The 20,194-nt window shown below is 36.9% G+C and overlaps 1 protein-coding gene across 15 annotated transcripts in view; it reads right to left on the reverse strand.

Annotated features, from left to right (window-relative positions):
- Positions 1 to 1,956: 1,956 nt before the first annotated feature.
- The window catches only part of QKI (QKI, KH domain containing RNA binding), a 160,406-nt gene continuing 142,168 nt past the window's right edge, over positions 1,957 to 20,194 (reverse strand). For 8 of the 15 annotated variants that reach the window (XM_066994148.1, XM_066994141.1, XM_066994138.1 and 5 more), the window contains 2 exons: positions 18,639 to 18,713; positions 10,856 to 14,008 (listed from right to left, as the gene is read on the reverse strand). In XM_066994148.1, coding sequence (XP_066850249.1) covers positions 13,992 to 14,008; positions 18,639 to 18,713 — 92 coding nt within the window. In that variant the 3' untranslated portion in view covers positions 10,856 to 13,991. Of the gene's footprint in view, positions 4,802 to 10,855; positions 14,009 to 15,418; positions 19,485 to 20,194 lie in introns of those variants that run through there. The other 7 variants (XM_066994143.1, XM_066994147.1, XM_066994146.1 and 4 more) reach the window with 5 other exon arrangements.

The following is a 20,194-nucleotide window of genomic DNA, read 5'->3' on the forward strand; positions in this document are numbered from 1 at the left end:
CAACAAATCTCAGCAAAACCTCTGGTGGTTGGAAGTGTATCTTGTTTAAAAGGATGGCTTAAGCAAAACTAGTAGGAGAGGCAGAGAACGGGAGAAAACATCTGATCAGAAATTGTTCGTAATCTATGGAGGAGCAGCTGATGACTTAAGAGATCAAAGAATGCTGTTTTTCAAGTCATAAGAACACCAAACACAGCAGATCTGCATTCAGGCCACCAAAAGAGAAACCTTGTGAAGCAAGCAGGTGGGATTGATTTCAATGCAAGGATGACGTGTCTCTCTTAAGTTATCCACTTTCTTTTCAAAAAGACTCTTGCAGCAGGCAGGGATCAAGTAATTACTCTGCCCCTGTTCACAAGATATCTCAGAATAGTAACAGACCACACACCCAGGAGATGATTAAAGGAAGTCAGAGGTCAGGAACACAGAAAAGCTTGTGATATAGAAGAGAAGATTTGCATGGCCATTAATATTTCATGACTTAGCAGCCATGTTGCTCAGAACAACTATCTGCACAATAAAGGAGGATTGTCTACCATCAGGTTGCATATTTCAAGACATACCTGAGTCATAAAGGCATTATTTACGTGCCTCTACCCATGGGCGGAATGCAAAAGCCTCCTGGCTCTTGTACCTCTCTCTCCGAGGGCAACCTGGGAGCCCAGGCTGAGGGCTCAGCAGGGGTTGATGCGGGGCTCTGCCCCGTGCTACACCTCCACACAGGGTGAGCTTCAGCCTAAAGCCAAAGCATACGAGGTATTTTTCTGACTGCAGGCATATTAGACCCGATGCAAAGGAGGAGGTGCTGCGCTATTGGTACGTCTCTTCAGCCATTATCCCAACCCCTGAAACAAAAGTGCTATTTATATGCAAGTGTATAGGTAGCAGTACAAGCAGAAGACTTTGTATTTGCTGCCCATTATAGACACATCAAAGCTGGTAATTAAACCTGGAAAAAAAAAAAAAAAGAAAAGAAAAAAAGAAACCATAAATTACTACTTTTCTCTCAGTGAAAAGAGCAAGATGTGTCATGGATTAAAAACAGAAACATTTCATCCCAGTGTTTCAGCAATTATCCTTCATGAGATTTTATTCTGAGCAAACCGAGCCTGCAGTAGCAGCAAAGCAGGTCCTCTCCTCTCACAAAATCAAACAAAGCTAGGAATTTTCCCTGCCTGCACATGCTTGTATGTGGCTGGAATAAGCACAGGGAGCATGTGGTATGGCTGACTCACCGGCACAACCAGACTCTCCTGTTGCCGCCAGCCCCTGATGTAACTTTTTCCCTGCCTTTCTTTGCGAGTGGGTTCTCCCTTCCCAAACCTGCCAGCAGCAAGGCGACTTCGTGCAGAAGGAACTTTGGGAGCCAAAGACACGTTGCCAAGAGGTCCAAGGGGGTCCCTCAGAGGGACATGGCACATTCACATTGCTTGTCAGAGCTGCTGCTGCTTTAATTCTTGTAGTGTGTGTGTGTGTGTTGGGAGGAGGTGAAAAAAAAGGGTGACAGAAAACGAGGAGTTGTAGAAAGGCTAAAAAAAAAAAAAAATAATCACAGCACCAGAATTGCACCCTGTTGTTTTACTGACAAGATGTGTAAGTCCTTTCCCAGATAATTTAAAGGCGAAATGAGACTTAATTGTGCCAGTCCTGATGGCCCAGTCTGCGTGCATTGCAAATTACTCACATGAGCAGCCCCACTGACTCCACCTGAAGTATTCTCAGACGTGCACAGTCTGGCTCACAGTGACTAGTGACAGCAAACTGTAAGGGGAGAAGGGATGACAAGGGTGAAATTGCTCTGAGGCAACATTATTTACTACTTCCCTCTCTCCTGAAACATCAGAAGTTTAACTATTTCAATCACTGTTTTCACTGCTGTTTTAAACCAGACACTTGCTAGAGTGGCAATCATTTGTTTCAAAGTTTCCTCACACAGGGAAGTCAAGACGCCAAATCTAGAGTAGGAGAAAGTCCTACTTCATTGATTTATTATTATCACTGTGATGTACATGACAACTAACATAACACAGGTGTTTACTTCAAAAAGATAAAATCTTGAAAGACAACTGAGGAACTAAATCCCCACTTCTCACCTTCCACTGTACTGGGGCTGGCCAACAGAAAGCGTTTGGTTGCCAGCTGACTTGTGGTTGAGCATGACCAAGAATCAATCAGCTAATATTGGGCTTTGTTGGGACTAGTGGTATGACTGCTTATATGATTTTGATTTTGTTTTATACCTATGACCTGGTAACGAGAGCTCTTGCTTGAGAAATCCAAAGTCTTGTCTCTCATAAACAGCATTTACCTTTTTCTTTCAAAGGCAAAATTTCCTTCACTGCAAAACTGGCATCCCAAATGTAGCTGTTCACAGCTACAAGCCTGAGGCCACAAGCACTGTTGTTCTTACAGTAAATTTAATTATTTTAAGGCACTTCAGTTTCAAAAATCATACAATAGTCTGAGAACTGAACAGCCAGAACCTCAGGTGATGGCGTAAGAGACCTGGTGTTTTTATGCTGACTAGTTCCCAAGCACAGCCAAGGATGAGCGATACTGACAAAGTAAAAGGCAGCATCCAGCACACAGACAAGGATTTTTTAAAAAGTTAACGTGATTTTTAAGCTCAGATCTCAAATGGAGATGGTGTATTTCACAAGTATCATCTCCTACAACCAGCAACACTTGCGCACCTTCATTGAACAGAAATGCAGAACGCTGCCTCACTGCATCCTTTCCAGCCCCTTGAGTTTACCATGTATTTTAATAGATCTGTATTTGTAAAGGGCATCATGTATTAAACCATCACCGTGTTGTAACTGTATTGGGATAACTCTACTCTAGTTAGTCAAAAGCTCAAAACAGTGCAACCTGAGCGCACAAACATCACTGAGAGTATCCACGTGCTAGACTCTTCAGCACACTCTGTGAACACCGACGAAGACTCGGGGCAGCCATGCATTTTCCTGAAAAGCAGTAGAAAATGTAAGCAATCTTGGTATTTTGCCATCTGATGACAGTAACAATCCAACAAGTAAAATGTGATGCATTAGATACTCTTGTACTATTATCACGTCTGTCTTGTCTCCCACATCATACCAGCAAATTCCAACTCCCACCAATGCAATCCAACTTTGCCTATTCTGCAGGCCCTCACAAGCACAGTGCATATCCCCACTTTTACGTTCCGCTGGCTAAGAGACAAAGAAATGCTGCTGGTGCTTGTAGCTGCACCTGTGTCCCTTCAGCTCTCCTCAACCACTCTGGCTGTGGGAACCTGTAACGCAGCTCAGTCCAACCGCAGAGCCTGCGGCACGGAGAAAGCAATGAACATGGATCAAGCCAAAGCAAGCGACGGCCATCTCTGGTGCTGCTGATACACACCGAGCTGATTTGGTCTGAGAGTACGACTCGGCTGGTTGAGAAGATTGTGCGATCTTTTTATTCTGTGGGCTTGACTAAGTAAGAAGTCAAAGTTATTTTGTTTTGCTTATATCCTTTATTTTTAAGTACTTTCAAGATCGTAAGACACTTGGACACCATGCAAGAGAGCGCTCGGCTCTGTTCTGCCTGAGAATTTCAGTCTTGAATGCAGTTATCCACATCTGCTGCTGCTAGGGTGTTCCTACCAACCTCATTTCACAGACATGGAGCTGAGGTACACAGGTTCAGAACAAAAGCCACAAAGGCACTTGCGTGAAATAGCGCTGAGCTTCTGCATGGAGAGCTGGGAGAGGAGTTCAAGACTGAAGCTGAGCAAGGCCCACGGATGCTCTACCTGTGTAGTGTGACCAAGGACATACCCAAGCAGCTGAGCCACTGAAGGGGTGACTGTGGGTGTGCTGAGCAACTGGGACGTATTGACCAGCATGTCCTGCTCTGCTCTCGAGCAAGTATGTTGTCTGCATGGACCAGCAATTTTCTTTTCACTGTTGTTGATAAATGTGGACAAAAGAAGTTAAGATGATGCTGCTTTCTCTTATGGAACAATGTAACATGATTTTGCTATTGAAAACCCAGGTAATCACACTTTCCCTATTTCAATATCTGGACAATGCTTAATTCCTGCTCCAGGCGACTATGTTTTTCTGGATGTGGCTGCAAGGCTCCTGCCCAAAGTTGCACAAATCATCAGTGATGGAAGAAACATCTCAAACCCAGGTGCTCCAAGTGATCAATTTGTGTCCTTGTCACCAAGACATTGCTCTTCTTCTGCTTGGATTGAGTCATGCATATTTAAGCAGGCTTTCTAAAAAGTCTCACACTTTGTAAATTCTGATTTAGACCTGAAGTCTTTGTTGCAGTCTTTCTATAAGTGAACTGTACCACCTGGCCATCCTAATGAAGGTAAACTTGGCCTATGAAGCATAAGACAGCACAGGGGAGGCAGGGTAGAACCTCAGAAGAAAATAATGTGAAATTCAAATTAGGCTGAAGAAAGGAAATATTTCCAATAGAGAAATTAACAAGTTTGATTAAGATAACAGGGAGATATGGCAAATCAACTCTTCAAGGACTGAGGCAATTTCAATTTTCTTCACTTAAAATTAATCTATAGTCTCTGATGAACTTCTTGTCAACATAGTCTGGGCTTCTTGACAGTGCTGCTCTTCTTCACATTTGTCTTCTTCTCCTGGCTCACACAAAGTCCAAATTAACTTTATTAAATCTGTTCAGGACAGCATTCAAAGTTCTGACATGATTGTATTCTTTATCTTCTTTCAATCCACATAGGTATACATTTCCTATTTTCTCTCAGAAACAAAGCTGAATTCCACAGAAGATCTGCTTCATTCATTGCCTTTCAGGGAAAGAATCAAAATGGTCTCATCACTAAGGTTATACGAGAAACATCATCCAAGAGCATGCAAGTAACGGCCCCAAGGCCTCCTTTGCCTTGTAGTACTGGATCCACTCTACCAATGATCCAGAGATGTACTAGAGTAGTATGCATGTGAAGGTCTTCAGATTGCAACCATGTTAAAAATAAGACATGGATATTGCCATCCTAATTAACATATAATATCTCGGAATTGGTAAAAGATGTTTATACTTTTGGAGATTAACAGGTAGGCTAACAAAGAAACTAGGTTCCCTGCACCCCAGTTTTACCTCGTATTACACAATGATTGAGGCCAAGGCCTAAAACATTCCTTTTAAAAAGGCTGTGCTCCAGGAGGAGGCATATTCATAACTGATTTGCAGTATCTTGTCATTTCACAATCGGAGCTGTACACGTCTCAGGTACAGTCTCAGTCTCAGTCACATGAGAACTACCTTGTCCATTGCTACAAATTATCCAGCATCAGATTCTGGAAATCATAGTTCAAAGGGTGCACATAACTAATAAGATAAATACTACGCTAGTATTACGTTGTGCATTTCTACTGCACGCAATACTTTAAGACTCCAAAATAGCTATGCTAGTACCTTTATTACACAGTAATACATTTCCCATAATAGTTTTGCTTACTCAACCTGCCTTTTTACTGTACTTGCTTCAATTTAAAAAATACTCCTTTAAAACACTGCCCTGCAAAGTAGAGACTGATTGATTTTCAAAAGACTATGAAAGCAAACCAGAAGTAACACCAAGACAAAGTAATTGCTTCATTGACTGACCCATGGCAAGAGGACCTGGGACCTTCTAAGTTTCAGGTAGTAGAAGTACCACCTGTTTGAGAAAGACCACTCTCATTATACTGAAAGTCAACAGAATTCACTCAGAAAAGGTCCCAATAACAAAAGTCACTTCTCTGCTTAGCCTTTTGTCTGCAGTGATTGATAAATATATAAAATTTAGTTTTTTTATTGATTTGATTAGCATTTCATTTAGAAAATTTAATTTCATTTACTGATGAGCTGCTAAAATGCAATGTTGAGAGATGTGCCTGTATTTGGTATTTTTTCTTGAACCTCGCACCTCTGAGTTTATTCAGTTTACTATTCTAAGGAGTCAATCTTGCTGCTGGATAGAAACACTAAAAATGGAGTGGCAGAAATGCAAAATGGCTAATGTACTACTGTACTATTTTATAACAAAGACTTTAAAAGGTATTTGGGGAGTTACCCTTTTATCATGTTTAATTTTTAGGAGAGAGAAACTCAACGTGAACTAGCTGTCAGTTGCCTAGTTTTTGACTGCAAACTTGTTAGAGATACTAGGAAAGCAATTAGTTGATATCACTACTTTTACTGGTAGATCTGAACGGCAAAGTGAAAGGCATCATTTCAGACACTGCATTTTACACTCTTCAGCAATAAAATATACTCAGTATTTTGACGCTGCCAGTCATTAAGTTTGTATTTCCTCAATGAGACTACAGAAGCTGTAGTAAAAACATTCAGGAGAAATATAGCAGGGTTAGGCCATCAGCCACAAACATAACAAAACACTTATGCAGACAACATTGGTAGATGAACAATAAAGCCTGGTGGTATAAGTATTCTGGTCATTAAATTCCACATCTAACATGAATTTGTAGACCAATAAATACAATTGCTAGCACAAATATAGTCATAGATAGGTACTGATAGGTACTATTGACTAAATTCTCATTGTGCAAGAGACAAGGAATATCATCGTAATTCTGTTTTCTGTGGATCTGGATGGAGTAAGGATGGGTTTGCACAGTGCGCATGTGCTAGATAGCCAAAGGCAGCACAGAAAGTGAGGGCATGCCCACACTTCAGGAAGCCAGGACTGCGGTGCACAGGCAAACTTGGGTTTGCATCCAGATGTCGAGGGGTGCTTTACCTCCTCGAGCAGCGCACATCTCATGCTTTTACTGCAGTGAACTACCAGGATTAAAGCTAGTTCAGATCTAATTGTATGCCACCAGTATGTTGAGACTCATGATAGAAGAAATCTGTGAATGCTAACTCTGCCAAATTTTTCATCCCTCCTAGAACAGTGTGGGACAGGACACGAACCCAATTGTTGGTATTTAGCCTCCCCTGCCCTATTCTACCAGACTTCTACAGATGTCACATTTAGCTTTACCTATTGTAGGCGTACTTCTAAAACACACAAAATAAACAGCGTAAGGTAGGAGGATTTTTTTTTTTTTTAAAGCAAATAGCAGCTTTGGTAAATAAATTACCTCAAAATATAACCAGATATTATCACATACATATTAATGAAAATATTAAAACACAATTTCTTCTCCAGAGTGTTTCTCACTAGATCCATACTAGCTAGGATGGCAAGTTATTTTCCTAATTTTATATAGTAACCAGAATAAACTAAAAACTGTATGCTAGCTTTAATAAAAAGTACTTCTTCTCTTATTAGCTCTAACACTTGTTACAGTGGTGCTTCCAGAACTATAACATCATCACCATCACTTGGTCATCTCCAAGAAATCAATAAAATTGATGCATCCATAAATCTATCATGCAAATGTATATTGTGTTTATGGTAAATAATGCATACTTGCTTCATTTACAGTTACAGACAACACAGCATATCCATTAAGCAAATGTAAAGCAAAAAACAAACAAAAAAATCCTGTTAATCAGATGACCATGAAAATTTGTCTCTTCAACAAATAACACCTTTCATAACAGTGCTAAAAGCATTAATGAAAATTGAAGTGTGAAAAATGTACATTCTTTATTCTGCTGTTTAGATACAGAATAAAATTTAACTTTTTCAGAAAATAATACTATAGCTACAGCTTTGAGAGCTGTCAATTTGCTTGAGGATAAAGTACATGCACTTTTTTCCAGTTATTTTATTGCACATAATGTACAGTCATAATTGGTGTTTTATTTACATGTGTTTTGGCAATGTCCATGTTTTTTTTTCCCCTCAGAATACATTATTTTGCACAAACAAAACCTTAAATGTTTCACACAAACTGCCATAATACAAGTAGAAGCATATATGTATATATGTATTTCTTTTTAAATTAAATCTTCGAAGAGTTTCAGATCTCAGCTAATCTTTGCCTTGGGAGTCAAGATTCCTCCCAGTTAGCCTGTTGTCAGAGACGGACATCCGGACTGCTGGCATCGAGAAATGGGCGCTGCAAGGACCCACCCGCTGCGCCTCCCGCCCGCTCCTACGCAGAACCGTACCACCTGCAATTAGTGCGCAGGCACATAGAAGGAAGAGCACTGTACTTTTGTTAACCAGTTTGATTCAACATTGATCACCATGCGTTAACGTTATGGCTTGTGTTATTTGAACAGTTTTCCATTAACAGGGCTTTAGAAAAATATATTTAGTATATTAAAAACAAATTCCAGTAACAATTATGTACTTTCACTCTAGGAATGTGTTATTCAGATTTCACTCTGTACAACATGCTATTTATGATGACTGCAATTGTTACCCAGATACAAAGAACTAAGTTTCATATACTTGTGAGTATGTTTCTCCCAAGTTACAATGATTTCTTAATGGGCAGCAACACACTTCAATGCTTCCCTGCATTATCAGGGCAGAAAACTTTTTAGTGGTCCCCCTCGGAGAGTCCCTCTTGGAATAAACCGTTATGTGCAGATTTTTTTTTTTTTACATGCTTTTTAAAGATCTGTTCAAATAAAATATCAAAATCATCAGTATACACTCAGCATATGTTCATTAAAAATCTTTTGAAAGATATCCCTGAAGACTCTTTATGAAGTATTTTCTAGATTGGTAGCACAGAAAAAAAAAATATTGGAGAAGTAAAATTTGTTATAATTTAGTTCAACATTTCACTTAAGAAATCAATAGCATTGCTGAGATTTCATTTTAAAAGGTTCTGTGGTGTTTTTGTTTACATTCTGAGGTACTTAAAAAAAAATAAGAGGTTTATCCTAAGATTAAACCATTTTATTTGATGGACCAGCAACGCTCTACTTAACTTGAATGTATGATCTTTCAAATGTAAAGACAATTTAACCCCAGAAAAGAAACAAAAAAAACAACCTAGCTCCAGTGATGTAGCAATATTGAAACCATCCTCAAATTCAGTTCTAAAAATAGCCTGTGTCTTTCCTACAAGCAGGCAAAGTATAAAATAGTTAAATTTTCAGACAGGCACTTAGGTAAACTGAGAAATGCATTTGGTGGTCAACAGCAATTAGCATAAATTTTCGATTTTTTTTCTTTCCTTCAACTTTAAAGTACTTCAAAATTTAAGGCAATTTTCACTACTTTAAAGAATGAGATGAAAATGCACTGTGAACAAAGTATGACAGTAGTTCGTATCTAATAAAAACAGAAAACGTTAAAAATATTGCAGAAAAGTAGTAGTTGTAGAACTATTTTTCAATATAAGACATTATTACTTTGCCGTATTTGAATAGTTTCACTTACACCAGAGAATACTTCAGAGTTTAAATGCGTGCCTCTGATTAAATATTTTAATAATATAAACTAGCAGATCTGAAATGACACCTGTGCCATTACCTAATCAAAAGGTCTCAATGTTATCTGTTTTTTTTTTTCCACCATCTAACTGTGACTGACTTTTAGGATAACACTATATTCACCATCTGTTTATATTTCTGTACAAGTGAAACTATTCTAAATGCATTGATATTCTAGCTGTACCTAAACACTTTTGTAAAACAAACTAAAAAGTACACACTATTATAAAACGTCTTCATCATAGCTAACCTATTTTTCCTCCATAAAATAAAGATACATTCTATTTTAATTACTACATATAAGAACTTCTTAAAGTTTTCTATCACATAGATTTCAAGATGTGTAGTTTGAAACATCATAAATTAAAGGTTCAGAACAAATGCAAAGCCTCATTGCCTCATTGTCTGAATTTTTTACTATCTACATAAAAAAAATGGGGTTTCACAAGAACTGCAGGTATCTGAAGAGTGATCTACATCAACGATCTCCCTTGACATTAGCTATAACTGTCCTCTTAAGATTGCAAGTCCAGGCGGACTACCCAGGCTACGTAAAGGAGCCTCAGACAACAGAAGTTTTAAGAGAGAGAAATGTTTCTGTAAAAATAATCTGCATAGAGGTACAATCAAAACAGCATCTTCGCCATTTCAATTCCCTGCATTCGTGTTGCTACAGTCATCCACAGGGATAAAGATTACATAAAGGCAGCCTTGGAATTTGAAATGGCTCTTGCTCGGTAATTTAGTGAAAGGTGTGTTTTTGTACTTTCTGCAGTCATTACGAAATGATCCAGTCTGACCTTTGGCTTACAGAAATTGTACTCCCCTGAGCTATGCAATACTGATAGACTATTGCAGAAGTACAAAAAAATTACATAAAAATAGCATGGCATGAAGAAAATAAGGCACTTTTGGCAAGGAAAAAAAGAAGATTTTGTATTTCAATGCACGGTAATTGCATCTAGATGTATTTTGTGCTTGGAAACATCCCACAATGCAACAGGTGCCAAAACCAACACATCCCAAATTGCTATGAGATTAACTGCAACCTCTGAATGGTTCAACAAAGAATCAAACTGGTTTCTGTACACCATCATGATTTACCAATACATTGGCATCTTTGCTCTTTTGCTGTGAGCTGAGAGTAATTATTTTAGAGAAAGAAAAAGAAAGTGTGGAATTAGTAATGCAGATGCTGAAAGGCAAGTGGCAAGACTCTACAAGAAGAATGCCTCAAAAAAAAAAAAATGCTACTTTGTTCCCATATCTACTGGCACCTATTCCCCAAGGTAAAAGGCCAGGATGACCAAAGCCAACTTAATAGTAGTGTGCAGAATGTCAGCCGACAAACAACATAAAAACAAGTCACGTTGTGTTATCTGTGGTCACGTTCTTCAGGGTTAGTCCAGTAACTCAAGACTTTACATTCTTCCGTCTTTATTTGTTTACTTAATTAAACATGTAATGGTTAATAAACAGACATAGTCCAGAGTTAGTAGGTTGGTATTATAACATTTATTAAAATAATGCTATGGGTTAATAGAAACAGCAAAGAACCAAAGAATTAAAATGCAAGCTATGTAAAAACCCAACTAAAACCCAAATATGTCTAATGTATTCATCCAGTAGCTAACTAAAAGCCCAAGAAAGACAACACTCCCAATATAATAAAGTACTGCAAAACAATTGGCAATTTTTCAGTTATCAAAATTGTGGGTTTTGCATTTTGTATCCTTTTTTTTTTCTCAATCAGGAAAAAAATTCTTTTGAATGTTATATAACATACATATAAAACAAGATAGAAAAATACATTATAAACTTGTAACAATGGCTGTAAATACATTATCTTACATGTTTCTCATAGGCAATAGGTTGGTTATGGTACATACATAGCATGAAACTACTAAGATAATAAAGAATAGACAAATACATGTCATCTGTACGGTTACATACAAGCGACACTCCCATCTACCCACTCTAAAAAAAATTACATAATACTGTCAGAAAGAAGTCTTAAAACTACTTATTTTAATAAAGAAAAAGTCATTAAAGAATGATAATACTGAGAACCAAGGCATTCAGAGATTTCAAAAGTCATGCTTTTTAAGTTGATCCAAAATTTTGTCAACTAAGTTTTCAGAAGTTTGTTCAGAGCAAACATTACTTTCACATGTCACACATCTGTTTCATACACTTCCCCCCCATCCCCAATAAAAGACCTTTGATAAACATCTAAAAATGTCCAGGTTTTATCATAGTTGAGATGAAAGTGGATCAAATACTGGTATTGTTTTAGCAAATCTCTCTTCAAATGTTCGAGTGTCGCAAGTTTATTCAACCAACCAACCAAAAAAAAATCAAAATGGCACAGCATATACTGTAAGTAAAATCAACACAACTGTATGTGTAACAGGAAGACAAAGCCGGTGGCACAATAAACAAAAAGCTAGCTGAATACGAAAGGATGAATGTCTATTGCATAGTAAATAAACTGATAATTATTTCCAGGTGAGACAAGATGTTAGATGAGGTCACCATGCAGGTGCTTAAAATGTAAGCCCTCTTAGCTTACTATCGACCTTTCATTTGGAAGCTGTGAAGATTTGCAGGAGGAGAATAAGTTGACAAGAAGGGGAGTAAAGTTATCACCTGATATTTGCCAAGTTTAGTTCTGAGCCCCACACAAAGTAATACTTAATGTTTTTAGAATTAAATACTGTGCGTTCAACAGCTTCAACTCCTGTGATTGCCCAGCTACATAAATCTCATGTGGAAGCGAGGGTTAAAAACACAGTATAGCTGGGCTTCAAACAACTAACTGATGTCCCTCTCCTGCTTATCTTACAAAGGAAAGCCAGTAGGCAGATCTAACATTAATCAAAGAAAAGCTTAAAAATAAGTAACTTGCATACCATTCGACACTGCAGGAGCTGCTTACAAAAACTGGGGACATGCTCAGACCATAACCGAGGACTAGCTACGCACTTTCAATTTCATTACCTGCAGAACACCAGTTTTTCTGGATGACTCTGAAGTCTGCTATGTCTGATGCATATTTATTCCAACCAAAAATCAAGAAAACTCATCTCCACCCCTGAACAAAAATGAAATACTTCCAGCTCTACAAACATTTCTCAGCTAATAGTCTAATTTAGAATGAGACAGTCTGTAACACAGAACCCTTTGGTTTACATTGCACAAGTACTGTATTAGCTCTGATTTGAGCAGTAGAGTTGTGGAAATAATGATGGGCTGGATTGACAAAACCTTAGCAAATAGTTTCCATAACGCGTTTTTGGCAAAGTCACATCACACTAATATGGCAAAAATCAGGTAATTAATATGGTCAACTCATCATTTGTCTTTCCTCACAGCTTCTTTTCACATACTGGGCGACTGAGTGGCATGCAGTAACTTGTCTGAGGGAGAAGCTGATTATACAAGACATTTGACTAAATGACCATGAAGAAAATAAGGCACTTCCTTTTCTTTAGACTTATTCCAATACTTAAAAAATAAAAAAGAAAGACTAAAAGGCTCTTTTGGTCTTTTGTTTCTTGACAACCACCAGAAAAAATCATTTAATGAAATAAAGGGTTTCTTTGTTCTTTTTTTCTTTTTTTATAACACTTGAAAGTATAAAATGCTACATTTCCAAAAATATATTTTTTTCTGCACCAGCACCCTTGTATAGTAAAAGTATCTACTTTTTTTGTTCATTTTGTTTCAATGCACTACACTTTATCTACAATTTCGTTACATGTATACAGCAAATAGGCAAGCATGGCTTTTACATCCTTAATGAATTTTTTTTTCTATACAGGGAGGTTTAAAAAAAATATTTGAACAGTTTGCCCAGTAATGTGACACATAATGCATGTACCTTGTTCTCATGTAATCTTCTGAGGAGATTAAAGTATGGTTAAAATAATTTAAACTTGGATTCGCTTTCATAGTGTTGCTGTTTTGTTCTCTGCATTAACATAGTTCTGAAAATTCATTGTGATCTGTTATCTCATGGCACGTTTTCTTTTAAAACATCCAATTTGGCAGGCAATAGAAAAAAGGCTGCAACTTCGGCCCTTTGAGGGCACTGGTAGTGACTAAACAGCACGTCAAATTTTGAATACTTTTTGGAATCCCTTCACCAATGACATCCCTGACCAAAGGTTCATGCATGATGCATCATCACACAGTACATTCAGAGAGAGCTCGGACTTCTTTTTTGAGAAGAAAAATATTCCTAGAAGTCTCTCACAGTAACTGCCTCTGTCATCGGTAGTTAAGGGACATCTGTCTCCATCTCGCGCGAGGCCTCCTTACCGTTCGCTTGGGGCAGGACGCTAGAGGATGATCAGTGCGGAGGGATGAATTGGACCTTATTGCTTTACTACTATTCAGTGCAGGTTCTAGAACCACTTTCACCCAGACAGGAGAACACAAAAAAGCGGAGTTGGAGGACAACAATTTCTTTGTCTGTTTTGTTAGATGGTAAGACGAACGGACAAGTGCCCCAGCTCGCTGCACTGAAGACAGGCAAGCAAAGGCGATTACCAGTTAACTGATCAGCAGGCAGGCATGGTCAGGTCATCATTGGGTGAAGAGTTCAGAGGTCAGAAGGTCATAGGTTAGTTGCCGGTGGCGGCTGGGTGGTTAGGAACAAAAAAAAACAAAACAAAAAAAGAAAGAAAAGATAGAGAAGAGATTAGTTCCAGCTAGTGACGGCTTAATGACAACATGAAAACTAATCACAACTAATAAAAAACAAGCATGTTTAATTCTGACATACTGATCGACACCATCTACGGAATGCAATAAAATCATGACAGCCCTCCATCATGATTTGGACACGGGAAGGAGAAGCCCGCTCCCACAAAACCGGTTAACAGGAGAAATAGAGATAAAATACGACTAACGACTAATGGTTAGTAGCAGTCGATGAAGGAAATTGGAAAACAACGAACGATGAACAGTTTTGGAACTCGGTCGGAAGAATTTGGAAACAACAGTCAGTGCACGGCATCAGTATCTGACTGCTATTAAGCATTAGTACCTCCCCAGGTGCAAGCATTAAGCAACTATTAATGATGGATGTGATTATTAATAACTGGTTGTTAAGAGAAATGGATCTGAGGGGTTCTCAACTTACAGAAACAATTTGGTTCAACAAACTAGGGGCCAAACAAGGGTTTTTTGTTCAATAAATTTTTTATTGCCTTTCATTTATTCTATTTACAAACAACATGGAATTTCTTGGCCTCATGATACAAAGCAGTACTAAACTGTAGTCTAGCAACGTAGGCATCATCATGGGAACCAGGAAACGCTAAGCCTACTACTTTAGCCAGCATCTTCCCGTTCCAAATACTACTATTTTACACATATAGGACACTTATAAAATGCACTTGCATGTAAACACTGTAAAAGTCCTGCCATTTTAAATTCTATACTTAAAAAGCTCTAAGTACATCAAAAAATAGAGAAAATATCTAATCGATACTAATAAGGCATTTTAAAACTACAAACAGCTCTCTTTATTCATTTTCAAAGCTAATACTCTGCAAATACAATAAAATCTGACATTTCATATACATTCCTGCTTTATATTTTTATATTTTAAAAGAAGCCACCTGTAAATACTATTTTCTTTTGCAAAAAACAACAAAACAAAAACAAAAAAAAAACAAAACCCAAAAACACAAACAAATTACAGTAAAACATAAAAAAGTTCTCAAGTGGAAAGTTATCATTCCCAATGTTCTTGAGCTGTTCCTTCTTTAATCATTCTCTCACATTCTCCTTCACCAAACTTGGTCCACTTAACAGTAGTATGATTTTTTTTTTCATTTTTATTTTTTAAGACTCATTCAACAGCTTAACCATAGCTAATAAATTCTGAGGTTGATAAAGTTTTTGTACTGTTGCCATTTTGACTAAGGCAGAGGAGATGAAAGTGAGAAAGGTATTCAGTGCAAAGTCAGATTTGTGCCATTTCATAAAATGAAGTCCAGTAGGTGTAATATTCACAGATAGCATCGATTTAGCAATCTTTCTCGTGGGTTGATTTACCTTCACATAACAAAAATGGCCTATCATTTACGATACAGTTCATAAACACTAAAAAAAATTACTACTGTAACATAAATGAGACCACATGCTCCCTGATTTTTTTCAGAATCATGCTAGGTGGGATTTGTTTAAATTAAACGGCTGTTTCAAAAAATAAGCAAAAATAAAAATAAATATTCATGTGGCACAATCTCACCACTTTACAGGTATACTAGAAACAAAGACTCTTAAAGCATTTTGATACTGATTACAATTTTGATTAAATTGTATTAAAATTTATATATAAATTACGTGACAGTTGGTTTGGATAAAACATTCAAGAATATTCTCAGCATTATTATTTCTTGTGGAGTTTATAATCAAAGCAAGCTACCTTTTAAAAATACCAGTACACCTGTGATACATCCTCTGCCAAGTCTCTGGCCTTCTACAGTACACACAGGTTTGTCAACTGTGCAACACCATTTACAGTTTATTACAATTAAATCAGTCAGTCTCTCTGTTATATGCAAATTCAATTTTGTATTATTTATAAACTGGGGTTTTATTCTTAGTTAAAATGAGCTATATTTTTCAACCCTTCACCAATTCTAAATGCTTAGTTGTAAGAGAAAAACATTTACACGTTCGGGGATTCTTGCTTTAAATGCAGTGCTTATCTCTAGAAAAAGAACTATGCAAAGAATAAAAACCTACTTAAAAAGTGAATGCAGTAGTACTACAAAGTCATCTGAAAATCAATTTAGAATTGAAATAACCAACTTTAGACCCAATGAATGCAAATTTAATTTTAGCAACATTTAACTATATAAAAAAGTTTCTGCATTGAAAAAAAAAATATTTCGGTTTGCTGACATTGTTTTTTTCATGACTATAGCTATAGAAGTGTATCAGTGACAGAACAACCCAATAAGTGAAGATGGTAAATATTGATAGTAGATTAATTCTGCAAGATGATTTTAACGCATTAAAGAATCTGTTTTACTGCTGAATGATGCTCTTCAAATCCTTTTGTGAAATTTAAACCTGTGCAGCGATAACGTAGGATTTCAGATTCAAAATAAAATAAAGTACACTTGTAAAATTAACTTTGTGTAAGGTTCTCAGTACACCCGGGTATTATTTAGATGAGACTAAAATAATATTCACCTGAAATATCAGCATGGTTTTCATGCAGAAAGATAGAGGTATGCATGACTTATTCCATAGGAGATAAGCCATCTGTATTTATTTTTTAAATAGAATGGACTTTCAATATGGTTAAAGATGAACACTATATTATCAGAAAATGGCTATATTTTAAAACAAGGTGAAATGAAACCAATACTTTTTTTCAGTGACTTGTAAGTGGCAACCCCAGACAAAATATCTAGGCCCTTCACAATATATTTAAAATATGTTGACTAAATACTACAATTATCAAAGCAAAATAAAAAATGGTCTATGCTTCCCCCAATCTGTTCTTTACCAATGTGTCTACTAGTTGTCTCAGTCAAATATCTAACTAACCAATTAAGTAGTTTTTACTCTCACTGAAGCTACCACTGCAGATCAAGAATGACCTTTAGCAAAAACTGATTTTGAAACATCAAATTAAACTTTTAAAGAGAACTAAATCCTTAACACCCATCGCTCTTGTCAGAAGATAGGTTATAATCTCTCATTTTCTTTTTTTTTTTTTCTTTTTGTCAACAAGGGACATTATTCTGATTATGCCCTGTTGCCCATTGAGGAGTTTTCAAGAAATAAGAACGAGCCAATGGGCTGTAAATAGTGTGAGGTTCAAGAAGAAGCAATCTTCTGGAAAACTTTAGTAGTGTCTTGTTACAACAGCTTTACATTTTTTTGTAAAGCAATGATTCGTACATATGAAAGATAAAAGTGTTACATAAACATAACAAGTATCCAGGAGGGCCCTTTTCACTGTATTGACTGAAAGCTGTGTCGTTTCTTGTAGTCAATTTATAGGAGGTTGCAAGAAGTGAAGCGTAGTCAGTGTTAGATGTCAGATCTGTCACCTGCATTTGGCTTTTGAGTATTACAATGTCATGTAAGCCTGCACAGCACTGATTTTGATGAGAGCAGAATAATAATACTTGGCACATAACGCTTTGTGTCCTCAAAGCCCTGTACAAACAAGAACCCCCACAACACCCCTGTGAGGTAGGGAAGTATTATTATCCTTATTTTACAGATGGGAAAACATACACAGAGATTAAATGACTTGCTGAAACCCACACTGAGCCAGCATCAGGGATGGGATAAGAATTCAGGAGTTCCTGTGTTCAGCCCACACTGCTTCCTAGCCAATGTCAATAAACCGAAAATATCGCTTTTCTCAATAAGCTTAAATACTTCATTCAGGGGTCCAAAGGCATTGTGTTTGAGGAACAGGAGAAAAATGAAGATTTACTTTCCATTCAACAGTTAAAGAGAGATGCCCAAATATTGGATGTCATCTCACCAACAGGACTTCAAAAGTTGCTTCTCCTTCAGGTTACATGTTTTAGCAGCAAAAGGCAAATACCAGGAAATAGATTTTGGTAAAAAAAAAAAAAAAACCAAAACACCCTCCACTCCTCCACCCTTATTAATTCAAACTGAAACAACTTTTGAAGTATTATCTTCACAGCCCTTACCTTTCTGAATTCAGTTAGGTATCTGAGAACATGCATCCTCCTCATAATATACAGTACAGTGGCTCAAAAGTTTATTGGAAAGAAGGAATCTAAATCTTCAGATTTCTCCAGACACAGACAGGAGGCATTTATTCCTTTACTTCTTTCTCATTAAGCAACCATCCATTCATTTTATTTTGCAACACCAATCTGATATTTCCACACCAATTAAAAGAACAAATGGGGCAGGGGGGCTGGCACAAATTAATCACTGCAGCACTGAATTCATAGTGTTTCCTGATGCAGATGGATCTTTAAATAGTTTTAAAAAGGGAATCTGTTATAACATTTATATTAAATATATGACAAAGTTTACATATTTAATTGAGCTAGGAAAGCCAGGTTTACAACATTTTTAAAAAACCACAAGCATTCCCAAAGCTCTAAAATATTAACTATTCAGTTTTCTGAGGAAAAAAATAATGTCAAATGTCAAAATATGGTATTTGGTTAACCAGCTGTGGTGTTGCAAATCTCATGTACACTCAAAGCACTTCTTACGAACGAGAACTGCAGAACTAAACTAACCTCGGTCTGCGGTCACAATCCTTTGGTAAGGATGGACACGCATATCGTGCCTTCGAACTTTAGTAGCCACCGCACCTAGTTAAATTGCAATTACCAAGACAAAGTTAGAAAACATTCAAAGAAAACATTAACAGCAGGTTTATCAAAATGGATTTAAATGATCATTAACTACAAAAGTTCATTTTAAGAAAAGCAACAAGTTAAGGCACAGTAGTTTCAAATCTTAACCTTAAGAAGTTTATCTGTGCAGATTAATATTGCATTTATTTTAAACATCCTGGCCTTAACCTGTTTAATCCATTCATTTACAATCCCAAAATTACAGTATTTCATGAAATCTATTAGACCCAAGCACATTTAAGCTTTACTAGTCACATATTCACTGAAGTGCCTTTCTTGCAGCAGGACTATTTTAAATAATGCCATCTTTTAATACTGACAATTATTTGCTAACCTTAAGATCACTTCCAGTTCTACCACAAAAAGAAAAGTTTTAGAGCAATTCTTCAAGCCTACAGATTGTGATTTTAAACTTTAAGTCAATAAGTATGAACTGCAATGAATTAGGTGATTAGTAAAGCAAACACTATATAGAACACTTAGCAGTCAGTATACTACTATACACTCATAAATTACAGCTACTCTGTAATAATAGGGGCTAATCCAAATTAATAGCACTATTTTATTTTAAATCTATGTGCAAAAAAAGTGCAAGTAAGTCACTGACTGCTAGGCCAAGCTTTTTTCAAGGCTGCTGAAACTAAGCATTTGTTAAAATTCAGATCTGATGAAGGATCAGTTTAAGACCGTTCTTGAATTCTTAGCCTTTCGTTGGGAAAGCCATACCTAAAGATAAAAGGAAGGGAATTAAAAGTTAGTCACCAACTAAAATTTGATCCCCACATCAATATCCCCCAAACTACTAATAGGGACACATTTCTGTCATTTTTAACAGAACTATTTTAAGACATCTTAGAAGTCCACAAGAAAATGGACAAAATATAGCATATTGTTTATGAGCGTGAGTGTATTATAAGGCAGAACTCAACCAAAACCTCATTTAATTCAATTCTCTATGCAATTGCTCAGATTATAGAGCAGATGTATTAGTCATCGATTCTGTGCTACATAAACAGGGGTGCGGTGATTTTTTTCCTGTCTTTTCCCTTTTTTTAGGAAAGTTTATTTAGAGAGATCTGTTTTAGCTTTAGCTACCATTTCAGGAGTAATTCTCCCCTCCTCCCTTTTTATATAGAATTCTGTGAGAAATCAATGAAAGTTCCCTGCATCATATATTAATATATTACAATGGAATGATGTATTTCTTTACTTGATATTAACCAAATTCAAGAAAGGGCACTGCCACTAACTAACCAGCAACTGATAGCTACTGTGACGACGACGCCTGTAACTGCAACATTACTCCAGGAGATATTGCAAGTGCCAGTACGGACTCACAGATTGGGGGTGGGGAAGCTGGGGAGAGCATGTACATGCTTGTGGGAAATAAAAGAATGATGACGTTATCACATGGTCCGTAGATGTTGGCTATGGGA

Source organism: Anser cygnoides, chromosome 3 (genome assembly GCF_040182565.1).
Source record: "Anser cygnoides isolate HZ-2024a breed goose chromosome 3, Taihu_goose_T2T_genome, whole genome shotgun sequence".
NCBI lineage: Eukaryota > Metazoa > Chordata > Aves > Anseriformes > Anatidae > Anser > Anser cygnoides.